Source organism: Accipiter gentilis, chromosome 10 (assembly GCF_929443795.1).
Source record: "Accipiter gentilis chromosome 10, bAccGen1.1, whole genome shotgun sequence".
Lineage (NCBI taxonomy): Eukaryota > Metazoa > Chordata > Aves > Accipitriformes > Accipitridae > Astur > Astur gentilis.
This window is the reverse complement of record NC_064889.1, coordinates 5,459,106-5,476,346: the sequence shown is the minus strand read 5'-3', so window position 1 is coordinate 5,476,346 and position 17,241 is coordinate 5,459,106. Positions and strand designations below refer to the sequence as shown.

General features: G+C 42.4%; 2 protein-coding genes across 7 annotated transcripts; both read left to right on the top strand.

Moving 5' to 3' along the window:
• The first annotated feature begins 81 nt into the window (after nucleotides 1–81).
• HYKK (hydroxylysine kinase) lies at nucleotides 82–7,325 on the top strand. Of its 4 annotated transcripts, none has more exons than XM_049813278.1 (6): nucleotides 82–459; nucleotides 1,848–1,926; nucleotides 2,238–2,590; nucleotides 3,360–3,502; nucleotides 5,815–5,998; nucleotides 6,688–7,325. In XM_049813278.1, the coding sequence occupies exons 3-6, from the start codon at nucleotides 2,245–2,247 to the stop codon at nucleotides 7,149–7,151; spliced, it is 1,137 nt and encodes a 378-aa protein (XP_049669235.1). In that variant the 5' UTR covers nucleotides 82–459; nucleotides 1,848–1,926; nucleotides 2,238–2,244; the 3' UTR covers nucleotides 7,152–7,325. The 4 variants fall into 4 exon arrangements, with proteins under 4 accessions (XP_049669235.1, XP_049669234.1, XP_049669233.1 ...); XM_049813277.1 differs by lacking the exon at nucleotides 82–459 and adding an exon at nucleotides 1,629–1,738; XM_049813276.1 differs by lacking the exons at nucleotides 82–459; nucleotides 1,848–1,926 and adding an exon at nucleotides 1,635–1,815.
• Nucleotides 7,326–7,522: 197 nt separating this feature from the next.
• Nucleotides 7,523–13,938, top strand: PSMA4 (proteasome 20S subunit alpha 4). 3 transcript variants are annotated; one of them, XM_049813279.1, is made up of 9 exons: nucleotides 7,523–7,657; nucleotides 7,852–7,892; nucleotides 8,247–8,289; nucleotides 9,092–9,254; nucleotides 10,612–10,689; nucleotides 10,923–11,011; nucleotides 11,874–12,004; nucleotides 12,213–12,336; nucleotides 12,818–13,938. In XM_049813279.1, the coding sequence occupies exons 2-9, from the start codon at nucleotides 7,890–7,892 to the stop codon at nucleotides 12,970–12,972; spliced, it is 786 nt and encodes a 261-aa protein (XP_049669236.1). In that variant the 5' UTR covers nucleotides 7,523–7,657; nucleotides 7,852–7,889; the 3' UTR covers nucleotides 12,973–13,938. The 3 variants fall into 3 exon arrangements, with proteins under 3 accessions (XP_049669236.1, XP_049669237.1, XP_049669238.1); XM_049813280.1 differs by having other exon boundaries at nucleotides 7,633–7,741; XM_049813281.1 differs by having other exon boundaries at nucleotides 7,654–7,671.
• Nucleotides 13,939–17,241: the final 3,303 nt, after the last annotated feature.

Here is a 17,241-nt window from a genome sequence, read left to right as displayed (position 1 = left end):
TGTTAGTTGAGCTCCAGGTACTAGTCTGGATATTATCTCATATGCTTTTTGAATAACCTTTTTTTTTTCTGTCAAGAAAATGTCCAATTCAGAATCTAGATCAAATCCTGTACTAAAGCAAGCTGTTGACCAAGGTTAGATTTATGGCACGTAGAGCTTACAGCTATGACAAGATCTTAAAAAGTGATTTGGGGGTGTCTGATACTGACCCACCTCTGAAGACTCACTTTCAGAAGAGGCATTAGACTTGCATCCAACACAGAGATGCTAAATTACTCAAGTCTTATCTTTCTTACAGGTAGTGGTAAGAGAGGCCAAAGTACAACCTTAGTCCGGTGTGTTGCCTCACAACTGTGGGGTCCTTTACCACCAGAATACTGGGCAGGCAGGAGAAGCGTGGAAGTCTGTAGGTCTTAAATCTTGGCACTACTGTCTGGAAACTGAGGCAAGGTTGACAAGGTACAGATCTGCAAAATGCATTGTAATGTTGTTCACAGAGAGAATGAGTGTATCCTGATTTTTACTGTAACCTGCTACGTATCTTAGTCACAAGCATAGCAAGGATGCTTTCCTGCTATATGAATTTTGTTCCAGTGAGCTAAACCTTTAGTCAGCCTCAGAAATCAGGAGAGGGAACCCTAACTATTTCCTGGAGCTCTTTTATTCTTGAAAGAACTTGCTTGTGTGTGATTTCAGGGCCGGGGGGGGGGGGGGGTTGGGCGCTGGCAGAGGGGAGAGTGAAGTAGGTAGAAGTATATATTAGCTGGTCAATCACTTCTGTTTAGTAACATCTGTTCCGAAACTGGGGGGGGGGGGGGGGGGGGAGAATCCAAGGAACTCACATTTGTTTCTTGGGAAAATAATTTCCCTTTTCTAAGTTCCCTATTGGATTAAAATCATGTATCCAATTTAATGTCCTTAATGTTACAAATAACACTGAGATATTGGACAGAGGATTCTTAATAACTGGTTTACTTAAAACCCAGATTTTTTTTTTTTAACTTCAGTAAACCTTTGCTAATCTTTTATTTTTCCTCGGATTCCTAATTCCAGCACCGTGGGACCTCAACTACTGCAGATTACTTTTTTTTTTTTTTAAATTAGGAATTTTAGAAGAGATTTATATATTGATCTTAAAAGTTGGGGGGGAAGGGGGGGCTGAGGTTTGTAATTATTTTAATTCAAATTGTCTCGGACGGGGCAAGTGTTCCCGGTCTGAACTCGAAGGGCCATCCCGAGAAGGATGCCTCAGCTCTGCTATAGGTAAACGGTCTTCGGTCCGAGCTTTTCGCCCTGGCGCGCCGATACAAGGATGGAAACAAACCGCAGCTCTCGGTTTCTCCCGCTAGCAGCGGGAGCGCTGCTTTTGAAAGGCTCTTTCCCTTTCTCCGGGCGGGCGGTACGTTTCCTCCCTTCCCTTCCCTTCCCTCCCGGGCTGCCCGAGGACGCGCCCCGCCGAACCGCTGCCCTCTCCCTCCGGCCGGGGCCGCCAAACGCGCTTCCCCGCGGGGAGGGCCCGGGCCCCGGCCGGGGGCGGGAGCGGCGGCGGGGCCTCCCCGCCCTGCGCCGGGCGGCCGAGGGCCGAGGCGGGGCCCGGCCCGCGTCCTTCCCCCGCCCCGTTAACGTAAGGCCTTTCGGCCGGGGAACGCGTTGGGAGGGCGGGACGAAGGTTGGGGCAGCTCCCGCCCGGTCCAAGGGTTTTGCCGGCGTGGGCGAGAGGCGGCCGGAGCGTCCGCGGGTTCGTGCTGCGTTTGTTAGCGCAGGAGCCCTGAGGCCCTGACCAGGGGGGAGGATGGCGGCTGCTTTAACGTTAAGGTCTGCTAAAATGTTTCTTGTCTTTTTCGCAGACCGGAATTTAGAACCTCCCGGACGGGGATTCGGCAGCTCCGTTCCACCGGCAATCGCTCCTGGTTCGCAACGTACCAGGTTAGGCTGTTGCTGGAAATCAGGGAATAAAATTACGCCTAGTTAATAAGCTTTCCACTTCTACTTCTTCCAAACAGGCAGAGTGCATCTCTCTAGCAGTTCTCCTTGTCGGGGGGTGGGGGTGGCTACAGACTAAGTAGTTGACAAGAAAACACGATGTAAGAAACCTGGACTGGCTCGGTGGGTCTTCTTCGCTTGTTTAATAAGCACAGGAAACTCCTCTCTGGCATCTGAAAGCATTTAGTTGCAGTGATTACTGTTTCTGATGTCAGAATGCACATAAGACCATCCTACTTCTCTTTTTCTCCTAGAGACACAATGTCTTCTGGAAATGACCGTCAAGCCCAGACATTTACCAAACCAGCGCTCAGTGAAAAAGAAGCGACTGAATTGGTTGACAGGGTGTTTGGATTAAAAGTGTCTTGGATCAGGCCGCTCCCCAGCTACGACGATCAGAATTTCCACGTGCGTGTCTCAAGAAGCAAAGGTGCGGCTGAAGGTGCTGATGAGTATGTTCTCAAAATCACCAATTCGGAAGACAGCCAGGAGCCTGACCTCATTGAAGCGCAGACCCAGGCCATGATGTTTCTCAGCGCTGAAGGCTTTCCTTCAGCTACTCCTCACCTTACAAAAGATGGTAACATAATGTCTCTGGAGTCAGGAGGTGAGCAATTATGAGCACCTCCACTGCCCTACTGTTATCTTTAGCTCGGCAGCAGCTTGCTATATGGCATGTCTTATAGATACACTAAAGTGAATCTCCAGGCTTATTTTTAAATATTAGGGGATATGTATCAGGTGGCCTGTATGGCCAGCCATGATAGTCCAAACTTAAAAGACCAGGAGAAAGTCAGAGATTAATAATTAACTATGAAAGCACTTAGGAAATAACTTCAGTATAATGAACTGGAGAAAACATTGACCTGACCTGTTCTTGCACGCAAAAAGGAAAAAAAAAAAGCCTCATTGACTAAATGATGCTACAAATTATTTGCCTACAGAATGGTGTAACATACAGTTCTAGCCCATCTATGATGCCAGAACAAATCGCTTTAACAGCGCTTGGCATAAAAGATTGTGTTGACATTTTGCTTTTATTTTCACTGTAACTTTCACACAAAAGCTGGGATTCCTGAGACCACCTGTTCTGCTGCAAAACAGTGTAAGTGGGTGTCTGCAGGCACTGCAGGAAACCTGCTGTAATGCAGAGTCAGTTCCAAGCACAAGGACAGGAAGTCCAGCATAGATTGCATGTGTGTTAAGGTTTGCACATCATCCTACAACATTCTGGTAAATCAAATCTTGTGAATGAAATCTGTTTTATGAGCTACATCTGATGACTTCTACACTGGGATAAACCTTTTTTGCCTCTTGCATTTACTACTCAATAGCATATATTGAAGTGACTGACTGCATCTCTCTTTCCTCGTTAGATACTGGACCTGGGAACAAAAAGTACATGGTCAGACTGCTGACTTACCTGCCAGGGACACCTGTAGCGAAAATTGCTACAAATACTCAGATTTTCTATGAGATTGGTAAACTAGCTGCCAGTTTGGATAAAGCTCTCTCAGAGGTAAGTTTTCGTTGCTCTGGCCTCACAAACTTCTTTCTCAATTCATTTCTCCTCTCTATTTCTTCTTGTGCTTGCTGTCTGCTTTCCTGATAGGTAAAATTCAAGTTGGTCAAAGCAGATGTCAGTTTAACTCATCTTTCAGGTGCTAACCTCCAAGCCGGCTGTTACTAAAGCGTATCCCCAAGTAACATGCCCAGCTCGTGCTCATGACATGGTATTGGTGATCCTTTTGCAATGCATTTCTGTAACATGAATAGGGAGATGAGGAGTTCTTTTTACTTATGCAAAACTCACCTGTTTGGTATTTCAAACCTGGCAAATAAGGAGAGTGAAGCCTTGGGTGCTCAAACTAGAAGCATGTAAAGCTTGTTTTAAAGCATTTTTGTATAGTGCACATCAGGCACAGCTGGCTGATCTATCATTTTGAATTCATTCTGACTTGCTGTCTTTCCCCTGGTCATTAGAACTGTGACCATTTAACACTGGTAGCGGTTGGTTCCTTCTCTACAATGCCAGCTGTGCCAATGAACAGAGATTTGTGATGCTTCTCTCATTTGCACGACTTCCAGTCAAATAATCTTAATGCAAAGTAAGTTCGTTCTTTAGTCTGTAATTATACAGGATAATAAAGCTGATAAATCAGCCAGTAATTAAGTTTGATACATAAAAGAACTCTTGCATTATTTATTGCCTTTCATTAACCTTTCCCTCTCACGTTCTGGCTCCCGGCTTCAGACAATTATGAAATGTGAATTGCCAGCTTTACTAACCACATTCTTAAATTGCAAGAGCATTTTTCAATTGGGAGAGATAATTTACTGTTGCCTTCTAACACTCTGGTCATGCTCTTATAATGCGATTAAAACAATTTATATAGGCCAGCTAGTTTTAAAATATGCCTGTGACTTGTCCTGCCAAGGAGGAAATAGTTGATGAGAAAGCAAATTTTGATGGAAAAGGCTCTTTATGCCCTTAACATATGGACTATCATCTACCAGGGTTTGTCATTTAAAAGAAAGAAAATTACAATCAGCACTGTCACAACTTCAAAATATCATTGACACTAAAAATACCTAAGGTATTAAGTTTTCTGATGACAGATCAGAAAATACAGCCTGTCTTTTCTACCCAGTTAATTTACTTTGTCAACTTGATAGCAAAGCAATGTGCCATGCTTCGTTTTGTGCACAAAATAGTATTCCACCACTTTCTCTATTGTCTCCTTTTGCTTGCATGTGCCTCACATTCTCTAAATGGAAAGAAGTTAAGTTTATGGCTGTAAAGTGACTGCCTATGGCTTTACAGTGACAAGGGCTCATGACTTTTTATCACTGTTCACACACCTGGTAAACCATTTATATATAGCTTGCTGGAGTATCTGATTTGTGCTGGGAAGATGGCAGTGGTTGCTTACCAGATGGCATTCTTCCTACCAGGGTGGTGCTTTATACAGTGTTAGGGATCCTGTATTGTGATTTTTGCTGTGGGCTTGATCTCATTCCTTACTTTTTCATACATGGTTCCAGTTTTGACTATCATTTAGCTATCTTTAAGAGCCTTAATTACAAGCATAGGTCTCTTTTTAAGAGGAAGCCAGCTACTCTTGTGGGAAGATTTTTATTTGTCCTATGCGCTGGCAGAATCTGGCCCACAAGCCACCTTAATAAGCATTAGAGGATTCAAGGATAAGCATGGTATGCAGTGGGAGAGATGCTTTTCCTCCCTGAGTGTCGCTTTCCAAACCACCTTTTTCATTTGCTAGTAAGAGAGAGAGGTTAAGAACCTTGTTTGTTTAACATATTTAGGCTACCTGGATGTACAAAGGCAAATTTTCATACGGTTAAAGCTCTGTCCAGTATCTCCATAAAGTACGTCTGTCCTCGGGATTTTTCATGTACCAGCTGATCCTCAGGCTCGTCCCCAGAAGGTGCCACCTTTAAACGCACAGAGCGTGCCTGTTCCCAGCACGCTGGCGGGTTTTGTGTTTCTTCTGCTCCGACAGCTTTCTGTAGCACCTACTGTGCAATCCAGGCTCTGTCTTGGCAAGGCCTCAGAGTCGCTATATAACGGCACGTTACAGAAAGTCAGTATCATTTGGGTTGTATGTAGATATTAAGATGCTTGCCTTAATCATTCTTCAGGTTATTCTTTTACTTACTGATACAAAGCAATAGTCGAAGTCATGGTGCTGCTTTTCAGCGAGTTTCATTAGGAACCTGTTAAAGTCAATTAGGGGCTTTGAATCAAGCCCTTCAATCATAAAAACAGGATTCTTACTTATGGCCGATTTTATCTTGTGCTTTTTTCCAAAGAAATTCCATCATCCGTCAGTAAAAAGTCTGCATCGAGGTCAGTTCATTTGGAACCTGGCAAATGTTCCTCTTCTAGATCAGTACATTTATGCCTTGGGCCAGAACAAATATCGTGAAGTTGTGGAACAAGTTATCGAGCAGTTTAAAGGGAAAGTAATACCCAAGCTAAGCAGTTTTCGAGCCTGTGAGTATTTTATTCTCGTTGTAATTACGTTGAACTGAGAGACTGAAATTTCTTACAGGAGTTTGGGTCTGGGGAGAAGGCAACAAAAAGCAGAAAAGTAAGTGTCCTTCATCCCTAGCTAGACGTGCAAATATTGTGCCGAATGAACACAACGCAGAATAAGCCAGGAGGAATGTGCTGTCCAGAGTCAGGTTCAGTTCTTGATCTTTCTGATGTTTGTTCCGGTCAAGGTGATGATTTTCATGCTGTTAGATCAGCTTAATAAGAACATATGGAGCACATTGCATCTTTTCATAAAGGCCCCAATAACGACTTAATTGTATTTTTGGAATTCAACTCGCATTGATGTTGACGATAATCTGACAGTTTGATCATTTGAAGATTGCTATTCTGCGTTTGGAAAACATGTAGCATACCACAAGTACTAGCAGAGCAGGATAAGATCTCGTAATGCTCCCTTTATGGATTGCTGTCTATCTGGTCACCTGTAAGTGGCATGGAGGTCGCTAGGAAGATGTAAGGCAACAACAGCTGCCCGTGAGGGAGACTAGCATGGTTCTGTAGTTGAGTGTCAGTTTGAGCCTCTGTGCGTCTTGTCAAAGCTGTTTCACTGAGAAACGGAAAAGAAAGACGTTAGGTCCTGCTGTTTAATAATTATCAAATACTGTTTATGTTTCTTCTGTGTTTAGGCATCAATCATGGAGATCTTAATGACCACAATATTCTAGTAGACTCCACCTCTGCCTCCCTGGAGAATCCTCAGTACAGAGTGTCCGGCATCCTGGATTTTAGCGACATGAGTTACGGGTATTACGTGTTTGAAGTGGCAATAGCTATCATGTACATGATGATTGAGAGCCCAGATCCTCTGAGCGTCGGAGGCCATGTCCTGGCCGGGTTTGAAAGCGTCCTGCCACTCACCGAGGAGGAGCGAGGTGCGCTCTTTCTTTTGGTGAGCGGGAGGTTTTCTCAGTCCCTCGTCATCGCGGCCCATACCGCTCTGCTGTACCCGGAGAACGAGGAGTACCTCATGATCACCGCCAAAACCGGATGGAAGCACTTAATGACCATGTTCGAGGTGGGCCAAGAAGCTGTGGAGAAGACGTGGTTTGAGACGGCCGCAGCCTACGCCACCCGCGCTCCCGCCCAGTAGATCGACGGCTGCCGCCGGCCCCGCTCGCTGACGCCCGGCTCTCTCCAATAAAGGCGGCGCTGCCTGTGCTGGAGCGCGTCCACCGCCGTCTGTGGGCAGGCAGGGGCGGGGGCACCGCGGCGGGCGAGGGCCGGCCTCGGCTCCCTGAGGCGCTGCTCGCTGCCCTCGCCTCGGCGGGCCCGGCCCGTCCCGCCCCGCCTCGCCTCGCCTCGCCTCCCCTCCCGTCCCCTCAGCGGCCCCGTCCCGCCCCACCTCCCCCCAGCGGCCGTTGCACCTACCCGCGTCGCGCGATCGGGGCGGTACCGGCCGCCCCTCCTGCCCGGCGGGCGGGGGGGAAGGAAGAGAGGCCGTGCCCCGCCCTAGTCCGGCACCCGGCACCGCGCAGGCGCGGCGGCCATTTCCGACGCAGCGGTGAAGGTTTGGGCGCGGCTGTAGCGCCCGGTTCTTCGCCCGCCGGCCGGGACTCGCTCGGCCTCCGCGGCCGATCGGCCTCCTCTCGGCCTGCCGTGAGTGCGGGCGGGCGGGCTGGGGGGAGCGGGGCGCGCCCCCGTGCGCGGCGGGAGGCGGCCAGGCCCTCGCCTTCGGCCGCGGTGAGGATGACTCTGCACTGCGGGCGGGGGGGGGGGGGGGGCGGGGAGGGCCGGGGTCCGTGAGCGCGGGGCGGCCGGTGCCGGTTAACGGGCGTTGTGGTGTCTTGCAGGCCCGCTTCCCTCCTGCCCGCGGCGCGTCCCCGGCACGATGGTGAGTGGTATTTCCCCGGGGCTTCGCTGAGCCGCCGGTCGTGTCGAGTCACGGCCCGGCCCGGCCCTCCGGCGGCGCGGGCGGGTGGGCTGCGGCGTGAGGCGAGGCGAGGGGCGGTCACGCCGCGGAGGGTCCGCGGTCAGGCCCTGCGGGGCCGGGGGTGTGGGCACAGCGGGGGCCGTGGGCCAGGCCCGCGCGCCTGGTGCTGGCGGCGTTACTGCCGTACCGTCGGCGCCAAGCTGAGGTCACGAAGCGAACGGGGCTTTTTATATGCGGGTCGGAGCGCGGCTAATTTTAGAAGGTGGCTTTCTGACAAGAGAACGATGGAAGTTAACCAGCTATTGCTTTTTACAGTCTCGAAGATATGACTCCAGAACTACCATATTTTCTCCAGAAGGTATTTTTTAACCCCACATTTTCAAGTAAACTCTGACTATTTTATCCAGCCTCTCGAAACTTAAGTAATAAACTACTTGTACAAAGGTTGGTTGTTTATAGCGTGTTTCCACCTGTATACGTGTTACAGAAATCCCATCTACCCGCTAGAAGTAGCACCCAAGGGTCCAAAGTGGCAACTTCCAAATTCATTCTACTTCAAGCAATAACGAGACCGTGCCCCATTACTGAGTAATACCACCTGCCACGTTTTTGAAATAACTTGAGCAAGTCTTCACCATTCATCTTTTGTTTGAGTGCGGATGAGTTTTGCTATTGTTCCTCCATCCCCCCGAGAATGCATAATATCCTGCTGGTGCAATCACACCTCTCCTTATTATTCTTACACATGCTGGAACAAGTATGTACAAACCGTGTTTTCCTTTTTTTTTTTTTTTTTTTTTTTTAGATGGGATGGACTCAAAATCAAGTATTAAATATTTTCTTTGATTGTTGAAAATCCATTTTTGCTCATATTACTGCAGCAGAGAGTTCTGTAGATTTTATTTTTTTGTAAAAGAAGGGGTTGTTTCTCCACGTTGGAGATGCCCTGTATTACCTTATCAGATTTGTGGATTTTCCTTTTCTGACTCCTTCTTCCTTTTCAAACGGTTAATTTACTATCTGCTGGTAACAGACTGAAGAAGTCAAGACTAGGTTATACAATGAGCATCCATCAGATTCTTGCAAATTTAAGTCATCTTGCATACTTTGTCCTGTTCAGTGTTACTTTTTTGATGTTACTGATTTAAATCCTTTCCTAGGTCGTTTGTACCAGGTTGAGTATGCAATGGAAGCAATTGGACATGCAGGTACTTGCTTGGGAATTCTAGCAAATGATGGTGTTTTGCTAGCAGCGGAGAGACGCAACATTCACAAGCTTCTTGATGAAGTGTTTTTCTCCGAGAAAATATACAAACTTAACGAGTAAGTTGAAATCATGATCAGATGTCCAGTGATGTTATCAGTAAGAAAACATTGCTGTTATTCACACAGTTTAGCACTGAACCCGGGTTTATTTTATTTGAAGTGTTAGTTTCTTTTTGTTCAGCGTTTTAGACAGGTATGACTGTTTTGTCATTGTTCGCTTCAGTAGTTCTTCTTTTAAAGCAGAAGCATCGCTTTTTTTTTTTAATCTCTAGGTGAAATAGCCTGTTTGTTGGTAGTTCCCCGTACAAGCTAATGTTATTGCAGCAGTTAAAATTGGGAATTCTCAGTTTCACAAAATACCATTTGGAGGGGGGCAGAGTAAAGAATGCACATAAAAATTACCATGCTAGTTCAGCTCAGCATCCTCTTCTAAGTCTTTGTTTTTCTTTTGTGATTCAAAGAGAACAAGATAGTTAGGTAAAACACACCTTGGGTTTCTTTGCCACAATTGTAGCAGAGATGATATATCTCCCTATTACAATTTCCTTTTTAGCTCTCTGGAAGTTAAATTTGTGATGTCGGAGCGAAGAGTATTACATATTATGTTCTCTTGCCTATAAGGGAGGTAGAACTTCATCCCTGCCAGAAGGTGCACATGAAACACAAATAGCTTTTCATCCTGTTAGCCTCCCATTCTGTGTTGATCTTGAAAGCAGCTAGGACCGCAGGAAGTACAGGATTTTTAAGGAGGCAGTGTAATAACGCACTGGAGTAGTTGTCTAGGCCAGCCCTTCCATCTTCTGAAAAACGTTTACATTCACTTGGAAAAAATAATCTGGATTATTTTTCTTGAATCCTTTCTGTGTAGTGAAAGCTTGGTAGCAATATCAAATCGGGCAAAAGAGATCTTAAATTAAGAGCTAACGAAACAACGAAGGATGTGAAGCGCTTACTTTCCTTATGATCGAATCAAGATTAAGTCTAGGTTACACAAATGCAGCGTGTCACCCAGCAGCTTCCACTGAAGGCCTGTCACATCTGTGTGGCTCCTTCAGTATCCTGGTGTGCTGTGTCAGGTGGCCTCCAGATAGGTACTTATATGTAGCTAATGGCTCTTGTGAAGACACTCAGGACTTAATCATCTTTGGCATGATCCTTTTCTCAGAACTATATGTGTAACTGACATACTGACCTGCTTACTTTTTGCTGTCCACCTCTGCTCTTACAAAGTGGTTAGATATTATTTTTGGTGTACCCTAAAGGCAGGAGTGGGTGAACCTGTTTTATATGGCAGCTGTGTAGTTTTGATCAGAAAAGCCCAACAGTAGGCATTCTGCTCGAACCACTGTCTGAAGACGTGTCTAGTTGTTGGAGATTGATAGGAATGCAGTTAATTTGTATGCTTTTATTGTAGGGATATGGCTTGCAGCGTTGCAGGAATAACTTCAGATGCCAATGTTCTAACAAATGAACTGAGACTGATTGCGCAGAGGTAGGTATGCTGATAGTTAACATGGTTTTACTTGCCTGTGCTGTCAGATTCACTTCTACTTATGTATTAAATCGAAATGAACATGTATTTAGTAGAGCAGAAGTAGGTTGTTTGAAATAAAACGGCTAGATTGAAGAGGCTCTACCTTAGGAACTTGTTTCTTGTTAAATGTGGTACAGGATACTGTCAGCACATCAAGTTCTGAAAACTGTTTTTTTTGTCTTTCATACTAGGTATTTGTTACAGTATCAAGAGCCCATTCCTTGCGAACAACTGGTAACAGCACTATGTGATATCAAGCAGGCTTACACGCAGTTTGGAGGTAATGAAATGTGATGAACCATTGTGCTTTTAAATGTCTAAAGAATGATTGTTACATAATTTTAAGCATCTGAGACTCTGGACAGTTCTGCCAAATTCTTCCATGACAAAGTTATACTGAGAAAAACAATAGTCAAATTTTAGAGGGGAATGGGTAGTCACTGTTACGGTTTTGCTACCGAAGGTGCTACTTTTTAGCACCTTTTTAGGAACTGAGGGCTGAGATTCTGGCCTATTGCATAGAATGCTTTGCATGCTCTTGGACTTAGTGAATGCCTTCAAAAGACCAGCAAAAAGTTGTTTGTAACCTTTCAATGTTATGGGCCCCTCCAGCATGATGGCACAATGAATCACACGAGACTATATGTAGGGGTATCAATAGTGTAACACTTCAAAAAATACTGTTTCTGTGGATCAAGAGACATGGTGTTGTAAGTAGTGTTCCTTAGTACGTGAACTGATGATTCTGCTATTTTACATATATGTAGTGTGAAAGAATGACCTTTTTATGTACCTGGCTTTTGATGCTGTTAAGTTATTCCCTTCAACAGCTAAGCTACATACTTTAAATATTAAGTTTTGATTTAAAGTCCTGAAATGAGAAATTGCAATTTGTGGAGACAGAAATGAGTTGCTCTTAGGGTTAAATGAAATAAATCTCTGCTGCCTCTCCCCCGGCCCCCCCCCCCCATGACTTAGAAAGAAATGCTGGCATGCTTATCTCAAGCAACAGAAGTGCAGAACAGTCTGTTAAATCCTAGTTCACAGGAATAGATTTGAAAAAAGAAATCAAAGAAAATAATTGTCACTCATGACCAATCTCGTTACTAAATTTAGATTGCTAATAGCTGCCTTTTCAACAGGAAAACGTCCTTTTGGTGTTTCGTTGCTGTATATTGGCTGGGATAAGCATTATGGATTTCAGCTGTATCAAAGTGATCCTAGTGGAAATTATGGAGGGTGGAAAGCTACATGCATTGGGAACAACAGTGCTGTAAGTTCTGGGTTTTTTCCTCTCAAAGTCAAGCAAAAAAAAAGTGTAAATTGCACTGTACTAAACTGAGTTGTTGATTACTAGTGCAGAGCAGAAATAGATAACTGTAGAAACACTGCTGTTACTCATGTATTGATATTATCTTGCAAAAAGCAACTGTTTAGTTGATTGCCCAAAGATACCATTTTAATTTCTGTGAAATTTATAGGCAGCTGTGTCAATGCTAAAGCAAGACTACAAAGAAGGAGAAATGACCTTAAAGACTGCACTTGCATTAGCCATTAAGGTTCTTAACAAAACCATGGATGTTAGTAAACTCTCTGCAGAGAAAGGTAAGCAGTTCGCTAATACGGGATAACACCCTTTGCTTAAAAAAAGATAATGTAGCAAACGTACATACACTAGATGCGATTGATTGGATTTTTAGTTGTCATGTGAAAAAAGTTTTCAGAAGATGCAGCAGCTCTCAGCCTTAACCTTTCTAAGAGGCACGCAGATAGCTTAGTTGAGGATGATCCACCTTGGTCAGCTCCAGGGGCTAGACCACAGTTTAGGAATCGTAGGCTGTATTGGCGCAGTAGCAGAAATGGCTACGTGTCTGGTAGAAGAATCACTGGAGAGGTATTAATGCGCTTGTGTATGCTGCTGTAGAAAAGGACTGCTGCCGTCTGGCTTGCCAGTCAAGCTTCTTTGTAGAGGCAGGACAAAAGCCTTCTGCTTCGTTGTCAGTTGTAACCCCAAATCTTACCCTTATGATGATTGCTCTCTCTAAAGGACAAAATGTAACGCCGCTGTCTGTTCCATATGTTTCAGTTGAAATTGCAACACTGACAAGAGAGAACGGAAAGACAGTGATAAGGGTTCTGAAGCAAAAGGAGGTGGAACAGTTGATAAAACAACATGAGGAGGAGGAAGCAAAAGCTGAACGTGAAAAGAAGGAGAAAGAACAAAAAGAGAAGGATAAATAGAATATGAAATCAAGTGTTCTGTAGATAATATAGGACCTGCTTCAGTAAAAGATAATCTGGGTTTCTGTTTTGTAGAAGCCTACAGCTTATGCCATGGAGGACCCAGAATTACTTTTGATGAACCAGGTCCTTAATCGTCATTCAGATAATTAGTTTACTGCTCCTTACATTGACCAATAATTGCTTTAATTCTTGAACACTTTATTTCTTTCATCTTCTATTTTTTATTATGGAATAAAATTTAAGAAGAATAGTGATGGGTGTCTTTATTTCCTCAGTAATGCCTGGATATGCACAATCTTGAAGGATTTAATCGCTTTAAACCATTAAAACAAGGTATATGCTAGTTGGTGAAGAACAAATATGGTGTTAGAATTGTTAGCGTTTTGTGTGTATGTGTGGGTTTTCCTTTTAAAGTAGTGAAAAGGGCTCCTAAGTTTGAAAAATCATTTCACAAATACAGACTTAAAGTGTGCTGGCATGCCAAGTTTTAGTTTTGGCCTATTTTGTTCTATAACGGGCTATGTCAAACTGATGGTCTTGCAAGCAGTAGTGTTTTAAACAGGCCCTGTAGCAAATGTGTTCAGTTTATCATAGCCTTTCATGAGTGCATGTGTTTTCTAAGAAATTAATCATATAACACTAGCTGTATTCACACAAACTAGAAAGACATTTTACAAAGGCCACATAAAAATGTTAAGCTATCTTGTCAAAATACAAATAGGTAAATAAAATAGTGCATGATTTTGAGCCATGTTGACTATTTTACATTTTCTCCTGAAAGGAAATTGAGAGGTTTTATGTTTAGGGTTGCTGATACTTCCCCAGAGAATTCGGTTCCCTTCTCTGACAGACACCAGTCTAGAAAACTAATCAGTTAACCACTTGAGAAATCATCATATTTGTGCATGAATTAGAAATGACAATAATTTTTGTTCAGATTGTCCCTATACTGAATGCAAAATAATATGATTTTCAGATTAAAAAACCCTCTTCTATTTCTGACAAAAAAAAAAAAAAATCTGGAGTTAATAGAGGCGATGAAAACAAGTTACTGAAAATTATTTTGCACCCTTTATCAAAAAGTTATCAAAAGCAAACTGAAAAACTCACTTGAGTGACGTGCTTAAATGAGAGGCCTTACCTGCTGAATTTCAACTGTGACACTGGTGATCCAGCACCTTTGTGCCAACCCTGGATTGTGTCTGTCTTGTAGATTTTTGGGTTTTGTTTTGGTTTTTTTTTTACCCCAAAGGATATCTGGTGTTTACAGGATTTAATAAAACCATTTAAAGAAATGGAGTGAATCCATAAAGTGTTCTATTATTTTTAATCTATCTGAGACATTTTTGACTGATACAATGTACTTTGTCAACATGGCCAGAAATTACCCTTAGTCTCAACAAAACCCATTTTTGAGCTCATTGCTGTAAGATTCACTGTTGAGAACAGAGGGAAGGAATCTGACTTGAGGTGTCTGTGTTGCAGCTTGCGTAGATAGACGACACTCACTTTGGCAACCTCTGTGCAGAGAGCGGGGGGGGTGGCATGGGTTCTGTGCAGGCTGCAGGACCTGCTTGTTCATTTTCTAAGTCTCAGTGCAGGCCAATTGCTTTAGTCTTTTGTACTGAACTTGGACAATACTTTGTTAGTATTTAAATTTTATAGCTAATAAAAGTTAGACTTGAGTTTTATTTGCACCTTGTGCAACAGCAGATCTTCCAAATAATAACATAGGAATGATATTTCATGTAAGAAGTTGTGAATAGTTGCAGACAACATGCAAGGGGTAAGTTTTAATCTCCATTATAAAGGGTTGTATAAATACCTCAAGCTCCATTTTTATGTAGAAAATTCAGTGCTCAATCTTCTTATTTTTTGATACCATGAATGCAATATATCAGCATCTTTTGCAGATTTCTAGATCACTGATGATGGTTATACAAGTACTTGGAATATGCCCTAAAAGCAGCAATGCCAAAATGGAGTTTTTTCTAACTTCTCAAAGATCACTTGAAACAGAATCTGATAGACTCCAGCAATGCTTTCTGTCTTCCAGGAAACCATTAGAGCATCTGAGTCTGGGTTCATCAATGTATATAAGTCATGCAAGGCAATTTGTTTAGTATACTAGTAGAAGTATTATTAGATAGCTTAGGATATAGATTTATAAAAATATTTTTTCTTAAGTGCTTCTGTTTCTAACAAAAAGGGGATAACAAATATATTTGGATCTTTGTTTAAAGAATTGCCAATAACATTTCTTTGCCAAACACTGCATCTTTGGTTGGTAAAGGAGAACTTTTTAGATACTGTAATAATCAAAGGTCAGTATGATTTAAATAATTTTTTGATCTGTACTCCATTGTGTATTGAAGCATTGTGATAAGTTGTGTAGTTGTGCTACATTTTAAAAGATCTATTTATTTAAAGGTTTTGTTTACCCAAAGTAAAAGTATTGTCAAATAATTTATGAGTATAATCTTTGAACAATATTCAATTTAATTTAAAAAACGCCATCTCTACTGAGTGCCATGAATAGCTGATTGTGAGATGAGCCTCAGTACTGCCTTGGCATAGGCAAGTAACTCTAGCTGGCACTCATATCCAAGATGTACAGTAAAGTTCTGCTAAACTAAACTTAATTTCTGGTTCTTTTCTGCATTTGAACCTAGGACAATAAGCAGGTGCTGGAGATCTTTTATTGACTAGAATCTTCCTGGGACATCCCTACACTAATGCAAGTTCCTTACCTGTTTTTCCTAGAGATAGAGCAGTGTTTGACTGCATAGGCCTATTGTGTTGATTCTGGCTTTGTGTGTTTAAAAAAAAAAAAAAAAAAAAATCACCACTATCTGTGCCTTTACTGGGAGTGGTTTGGGGATAAGTCGTAAGAACAGAAAAATGATTTTGGCGATACATTTGAGTTGTCTTTGCTAATCAAAATGATCTTCCTGTTCTTTGTATGTTTTTTTTTTTGGTGTACGTAGTGTTTACGTAAAGTTTACAGTGTATTACATAAGTATTTCAAATATTTAGCTATTGCTGTGGATTAAATGTTATTTTAACACCAGAACTTCATGTGGTGCTGTGGAAGGTGACAGATTTTTCAAATTAGGTAAAAGTATTTACTTGAAACTGTTTGCATAATATGATGTTAGTAAACTTAAAGACTGGATAGTTTATATCTCACTTGAATGCATGATAGAACTTGTTAGGGCAAGTATTCACAAATAGATTGTCCTAATAAATTGTAATGTGTTTTGTTATTCTAGGTAGTTTAAGAGATAATGAAACTACTGCTTCTTCAGTAATACCTGTGCTGTCTCTTGCATCTGTCAGTGTTTAAAAAAGAGAGTTAGCTTGTTTTCTAGATGACTGTATTCTGTTCAAATAAAGTCAAATTAACTTCTAAGACTGCTTCTTATGTGACTTACCGTGTTGTGCGCTGGAAGACAGAAGGTTCCTTTAGGTATGCTTCCCTATTCACCCAAATATTTTTACTTGTCAGAGTTATAAAAGAACCCAAATTAAGATGATAAACAAAGGACTTCTAATGTTAAAATTGACTCCTGCTTCTGTTTTGTTATGCATTCCCAAAGTAATTATTTATTTTTCTGTTCATAATCTTAAAATTAGAGAAAATACTTCACCACTATGTTGTGAGAACAAATATATTCATGATTACAAGGTGTTCAGATTAATGGTTTTAGAGGCCACAGAACTGTATGTGATACATAGGTAACATAGCTAAGTGTGTACATGACATCTAAGTCCATGAAGTTAATGCACTTGGGTACGTCATACATTAGAGAAATTATGTACCTTCAGACTAGATGAGATTCTAGGACTTACTTAAATGTCTTTCATTTTCTTTAAAGAATATTTGCCATTACACTTTTTCTGTAGTAAAAGTTGTCCTCATTTTCAAATTTTAATTGCAGTTATTTCTATTACAATATGAAAACCTGCTAAAATAACCTGATCTGAGAGCACTCTTCACTGGTTATATAGCTCTTGGCTTTAATCTGGAGAAAATTCAGCTTCACAAAAATATTTTTAGAGTATTTCTGATTTTACAAAGATAACTGAGCAGCTTGGTATTTTAATCTGTGATTAAGTTGGCATTTGGCTTTCCAATTAAAGTACTCTTCAGTGCACAGTAAAAGCTGCCATCAGCCAATTTACTGGAGATTCTCAGAACATACTTTAGTGGGGACCTTCAGATGTCAACTCCTGCTGAGAAGGACCCTTTGAAAGATAGCAGAC

Excerpts from the sequence above, each read along its gene's own strand:
- PSMA4 (XM_049813279.1), top strand. Across the intron at positions 8,290-9,091 it reads TACCATATTTTCTCCAGAAG|GTCGTTTGTACCAGGTTGAG; the intron begins GTATTTTTTAAC and ends ATCCTTTCCTAG. Across the intron at positions 12,005-12,212 it reads GCATTGGGAACAACAGTGCT|GCAGCTGTGTCAATGCTAAA; the intron begins GTAAGTTCTGGG and ends TGAAATTTATAG.
- HYKK (XM_049813275.1), top strand. The coding sequence starts at position 1,826 with ATGTTTCTTGTCTTTTTCGCAGACCGGAATTTAGAACCTCCCGGACGG. Across the intron at positions 1,927-2,237 it reads CCTGGTTCGCAACGTACCAG|AGACACAATGTCTTCTGGAA; the intron begins GTTAGGCTGTTG and ends TTTTTCTCCTAG. Across the intron at positions 2,591-3,359 it reads AATGTCTCTGGAGTCAGGAG|ATACTGGACCTGGGAACAAA; the intron begins GTGAGCAATTAT and ends TTTCCTCGTTAG.